Source organism: Nanorana parkeri, unplaced genomic scaffold (genome assembly GCF_000935625.1).
Source record: "Nanorana parkeri isolate BGI_ZX_2015 unplaced genomic scaffold, ASM93562v1 scaffold1590, whole genome shotgun sequence".
Lineage (NCBI taxonomy): Eukaryota > Metazoa > Chordata > Amphibia > Anura > Dicroglossidae > Nanorana > Nanorana parkeri.
In genome coordinates this window covers 94,643-100,700 of record NW_017307858.1, presented here as the reverse complement: position 1 = coordinate 100,700, position 6,058 = coordinate 94,643, and the positions used below count along the sequence as shown (strand labels likewise).

The 6,058-nt window shown below is 44.5% G+C and overlaps 1 protein-coding gene across 1 annotated transcript in view; it reads left to right on the top strand.

The window, feature by feature from the left end:
- CEP89 (centrosomal protein 89) overlaps window positions 1-6,058 on the top strand; it is a 62,166-nt gene that overhangs the window by 20,355 nt on the left and 35,753 nt on the right. Inside the window, exons 11-14 of the mRNA XM_018570743.1 lie at window positions 1,400-1,503; window positions 1,782-1,897; window positions 3,409-3,589; window positions 5,888-6,055. Of these exons, the coding sequence (XP_018426245.1) occupies window positions 1,400-1,503; window positions 1,782-1,897; window positions 3,409-3,589; window positions 5,888-6,055 (569 nt within the window). The remainder of the gene's footprint in view (window positions 1-1,399; window positions 1,504-1,781; window positions 1,898-3,408; window positions 3,590-5,887; window positions 6,056-6,058) is intronic.

Below are 6,058 nucleotides of genomic sequence, written 5' to 3'. Positions count from 1 at the left end.
TATAATTTTTTTTTATTTTTTTTCTCCAATTACATGCAGATTTTTGGGAGGGAGGGGCAGGGGAGGGTTCACCAGACTGGAGGAAATTGTCTGATCTAAGACAAGCAGACTGTTCCCTACTAACAAAATATTTTCTTCTTTTTTTTTCTTGATATCACTGCTGACCTAAATATGTCATAAAGTGATGTGCTCAGCTGGCTCCACTGATTTGTTTTGGTTTTTGTTCTGTTTCAAATGTTTTGTTTTTTATCTTTTTTTTTAACGGCTATTTTCTCCCTTTTAATGGTTAATGCTTAAATGCCTTGGGAGAGACGGAGACATAACTGGGTTTCTTAAGCGGCAGTAGGAGGATATGAGCGGATTGGCTGCTCTGCCTTTGTGTACAAAGCTGCATGGAGACCTAGAAGAGTGACGGCAGGAAAATAGCAAAGCTCATTTCTCAATCACCTGGGAGAATGGAAATACCCTTTAAATTCACTTACTGTTGACTGATTACCTACCTCGCCTGAAAGTCTGTTTACAAACATCAACTACTATCTAAGATTAGTTTTGAACTTTCCACCTGCTAGTTGGGAGGTCCTGTCCCCGTATTCCTGATCTTAGCCTGGTATTGAAAATCCTGCCCTCCTGAACCTTATTCACACCCTTCATGTATTAAAAGGTTTCAGTCATGTTCCCCCTTCCCCTTCTTTCCTCCAGACTGGACATATTAAGTTTCTGCAGTCCCTTCTGATATGTTTTATCCCTCATACCCGTCACCATTTTTGTTGCCTGTCTCGTGGATAGAGCATTGTTATCCTATAAGAGAATGTGCCTGCACAAGGACCTTCATGGCAAGATCACAAGGGGGTTATTTTACCTTCCTCATTTCCTGTCTGGAGGATGTCCAGCATCATCTAGCTCTATCCTCCCCAGGCTTACTGTCCCTGGCCCACCCCTTTCATTCATTGGATTTCAGTTCTTTTTAATCATAGAGGCTCAGAATCACATGTGGGTGTTACCTAGGGTGGTCTGCATGCAAATGCATTCTGTCCAAGGGACGCCCACTTGTCCAGACCGACATCCACCCATGAAGGCTTTTTCGTATTTGCATAACTCCTCCCAGGAAGCTATTATAGCACCCTGCTGACCCCTCCCACCACTTATGATCTACCTGCATTGCTTTGAGAAGCACAGAGGCCTAGTAATGACATCACTGGGTCGAATATGTATTAAAACAGAACATTTTATTAGCATATTGATAAGGGGGGGGGTGGAACCAGGTAAGGCCACATATATATGATTGAACCTCCTCTTTAATGTATCTTGAATTGTCCAATATATGTTCACAGTGATATTTCCTTTTGTCTTTGTAATTCAATCTCTTCCTTTTTTTGTTTTCTTTTTTTTTTCTTCTCAGGAGGAAATAACTAATTTTAAGCGCCGCGTCAAGCAGGTGATTGAGGAGAATGAGAGACTGCACCAGGTGTTGGAGCAAGAGAGACCCGTAAATTCTAAGGAATGGTAAGTTTTATTCTTAGAAGTTTATGTTCTAATGTCAGATTTATTCAGGGCTGAGCAGGACGGTTTGAGGTGTAGGTGTGATATGACCATCCTCTGTCTTCGTTTGGGTTTCTCCCTGGCTTCCTAAGGAGCGTTATACCTGCTTTCCGGACTATCCGTCTTGCACTTCCTCAGCTTCTGGGAGTGGCCATTGTCCATGAATTGGAATATAATGATCTCGTATATTTCATTGTGAAGTTAGCGGGAACCGATGACGTTCTCATGACTTGTTTTGGCAGGGAGATGCTTCAGAGTCAAAATAAACTCCTCTCTGAGGAGAACACAGTCCTGGTGGAGAAGCTGGAGGTTCAGGAGATGAAGAGCCGAGAGAGTCATGCAAAACACCTGCAGGAAGGTGAGGTCATGTGATCTTGGTACCTCTATTCAAAGCTTCCCCTTATGTGTGAAAGGCATGTAGGTTTTTTCTGGCAGCCTTTTAAATCTCAGATGGCCTTTAAAAATGGCTTAAAATTAAACTCTAGGCAGACATAACGGACCCACGGTCACCCATCTCTGTATTCACTAAAACATCATTCAATGTCATTTTGTAAATGTAAGCAGTGTGGGTACCTTAATCTGACTTTGCATTAGACTCTTGCAGTCCCTATATGGCAGAGCTCAGATTGGGAGAGGAAGAAGCAGGACAAGGAGTTATTTGGTTCATAGGCTAAGAAGAAGAAATGCTAACAGGAGAGAGCCCTGGGGGTCTTGGATGCCTGAGGCTCAATGGAGCTCCTGCTGATGTGGAGAAGTGTGGGTTTAGTGGTGTCTGTATAGCAGTTATGCTGTTATTTAACAAAGGTCAGCCTTTACCCATTGAGAAACATTGCATTACTTGACTTAAAAGTGGAGAAAGAAGAATGAGTTCATGAGGCATTCGGATACAAGTGAGAATTGTTCTCAGATGGGACTTGTAATCTTTTTAAAAAAAAGTAAAAGTTTACTTTTAAAGTTGACCCCCCGGCCTTCCCTTCAGTCTTACACAGTTGTACAAGCTCCTCTCCTGGACTGAAGTTGCTTCCTCGGATTTCACTGCACAGTCTGAGCTTCTTACAATGTGCATTAGAAGCTGCAGCGAGTTAGAGCCCGCCTCATTTCCTGGCTGGGGGTCATGCACCATCAGCTAACCCACCAGCTAACCAGAGGTGGGCAACTCTGGCCCTCCAGCTGTGCTTTAACTACAAATCCCTACATGCCTCTGCCTCCTGGACAGCTGGAGGGCCGGAGTTGCCGTACCCTGATCTAGCCCTTTCCTCACCAGCCTGACTGTCCCGCTTCTTTCATGCACTGCATTTCAGTTCTGCCAAACCTGGAAGCTCAGCATCACATGTGGGCTTTACATAGGACAGTAAACTGTTCTCAGGAAGCTACGTGCAGCCCCTCCCACCAGGCATGAGCTGCCTGCATTGCCCTAGACGAGCACAGAGAACCAGTGATGACATCACTACGTCTAAAATAAAGTGTCTAATAAAAGCAGGTTTTATTTAAATATTTAGCATGATAATGGGGAGGAGCCAGGAAAGGCCAAACATAAAAAGATTAAGCTTTAGCTTTTAAGGTCCAGGTTCTATCCTTAAATGCTGTTACCATAATGCAGAAAGAGAGATCGCTGGTCCCGCGTTATTGATCATATAACAAATTACACAGCTTGCATGTGAACGTTGTGAGCGCACATTTTAATAACCCCCATCCATCTCCGACTCACGCCACCTTCCTCCTGAGCTGAATATTTAACGGATTTTTGCATCTCGGGTGCTGGCCTATTGATTTCCTAGGCAGAACAGGAAATTGGGGAGAAAAGTGACCTTGTCATGCACGTCGCCCGGCCTGCCATAAATTAATATTCTTTATTCGTGTTGCCCGCAGTCTCCCAATTAACGAAGCAGCTAATGACGCTGGAAGCTACAAACCGCAGCAGCGAAGAGGCGCTGTTAGAAACGCAGAAGCAGCAGGAACTTCTACGCTCCAAGTACAGCGAGCTGAAGGCGAACATGGATGGCAGCGTCGCAGCAGAGGAGCACGTTGCCATGGTGAACGAATTAAAAAGGTAATCGCTCCCCGCCCCGTGTAATGAGGACTAATGTCTTCATCAACATTCATGTGCTTTAAAGCCCCCTAAAGAAAAGCGTAGCACCGTGTTTGAGGTTAAAGGTCAGAATTGATTACAAGGGTAATGCTTGAGTGAGGAAAAAAAAAGTAGAGCGCTCTGAAAATGGCTAAAAAGAAGAGAAAATGTATTTAACTACCAAAAGCGCTATAGGTAGTTACATCTCTGCGTGATTGGGTTTTGTTATCTTCAAAAAGCAATATAAAGAAGAAATTTGGTGGCGACACAAAAACATCTTTTGGCCAATCATTTTTTTTTTTCATATAAAATCTTCATGGTCCGCATATTTGGGGGTGTAGCAAGGGGCATGTTCTTTTGCATACATATTTTGTGCTGAAAGGAGTCCCTGAATTTGAAATCATTGGGAGTACAGATGGTCAGGATAAGGGAAGTGAAGGGTTAATGCACAGGTCAGAGCAGAGATAGAATGTAGCTGACATATACAGGAGGGGAGTGGGGTGTAATGGTTAGCAATAGGGATGCACCGATACCGAGAATTTGGGCGCATACTCCTACTTACCCCCGATACCGGAACCTCCTGTCAGAGGGAGATTTCCTCTGACAGGCAGTGCCGCAAGGGAACATGGAGCCGGCTTACCGGCCAATCCAGGTAGCCGGGCCGCTAGGGTAATGACTTCCCGGCCAAGCAGCATGGAGCCGGTTCCCCAGCCATTCAGGACGCCGGGCAGCAGGTAATGACCCGTCTCCCTGATTGGCCAAGGAGCCGGTATCCCAGCCAATCAGCATCGAGCCGGCCAAACAGTATGCAGCGGCTTTGCCGGGCAGCGGGTAATGACACGCTGCCCGGCTTCCTGATTGCCCGGCTCCATGCTACCAGACGTATCGGTACTTGATATCGGCGAGTACTGAAATATAAATATCGGTACTCGATACTGAAAACCTGGTATCGGTGCATCCCTAGTTAACAATGATCCACATCCTTTATTATATGTTGCTGCTGCTTGTTTTCATCAGGAACTAATAAATCAGTGATTCGTTCTTTGTTTTATTAGTTCCAATTTTCTCACCTTCCTCCATTGTAAGAAGGAGAGGGTTTGGCAATATAAACATTGCCATGTGATCGCTGTGATGAATCACAAGGCACAGAGCCAATTCAATTTCAAAGAGGCGCATTAGGATGTGTAGTTAAAGCACAGCTGAAGGGGCCTGTAACTGTTACTATTGCTGGACAGCTTTGTCTGCTAAGTGACACTAAACTCAGGAGATAAAGTATAAAAATACATTCAGGTACCTTAACTATTAAGAGAAATGTATCTTACGTGTGTATCACTCGGCTGGAGATCCTCCAATCATCTCTGAATTGGTGCCGACACTGTCCTTCCTTCTGGAGGGGGCCTACTAAGGCTTAAAGTGACATTAAACCCTCAGATTTTTTAACATAAACCAATACTGTAATGTGCGCCTTACTGTAATCCATGGTCGTTTCCCTTCTCTTTGCTGCTCTTCCTTTTAAATCCTCATGTCTTCTCATGCTTGGGGAGAACTTCCCTTTGCAGCTGAGTGCCTCTTCCTGTAGTGCTGGCTCAGGTTGCAAACCTACACATAGACACCATGTAGCCATTCCAGAGACAAGGCAGTCTGCTGCAAAACAGAAGTTCTGCCCATCATGAGAACAGATACAGATTTAAAAGGAAGAGCAGCAAAGAGAAGGGAAACAACCATGGATTACAGTAAGTCGCACATTACAGTATTGTTTTATGTTAAAAAATCTGAGGGTTTAATGTCACTTTAACTATTAAGAGAAATGTATCTTATTTGTGTATCACTCGGCTGTAGATCCTCCAATCATCTCTGAATTGGTGCCAACACTGTCCTTCCTTCTGGAGGGGGCCTACTAAGGCTTAACTACTGAGTTTAGTGTCACTTTAAGGAAGTGGGGAAAAATAAAGGGTCAGCAGGATCAACAGGTAACAAACCGATATTACCAGGGGGACTCAGAAAAGCAACAACTGCTGTGTTTCATGCTAGTAACAGACTGTGTCCTAAATCCTTTAATTTCTTCCCATAGTTCCATTTGACTTTTTTTTTTTCACGGGCACAGAGGCTGTCGAGAAACGCGTTACTCTGTTGTAACAAAGTATGACTCTCCGTGTCATGTTTTCCTCTCGGGCTCTAACTAAATGTAGCACAAAATTAGAAGCGCTCGCAGTTTAATGAGCATTTGTGTCTGTTTCACAAATAAAATTAGTTGGCGTTTGATGTGCTTGTTTCCGGCAGCCAACTGCGGCAGCAACAGGACACCAGCGAGAAGGAAGCGCGCGAGATGATGGACAAGAGCAGGGATCTGCAGTCCCAGAAAAAAACCCTCCTGCTCCAGAAAAACGACTTGGTGGACGACAACAAGATCCTGGAGGCTGAGCTGGAGGCCGTTCGGAAATCCAATAGGTT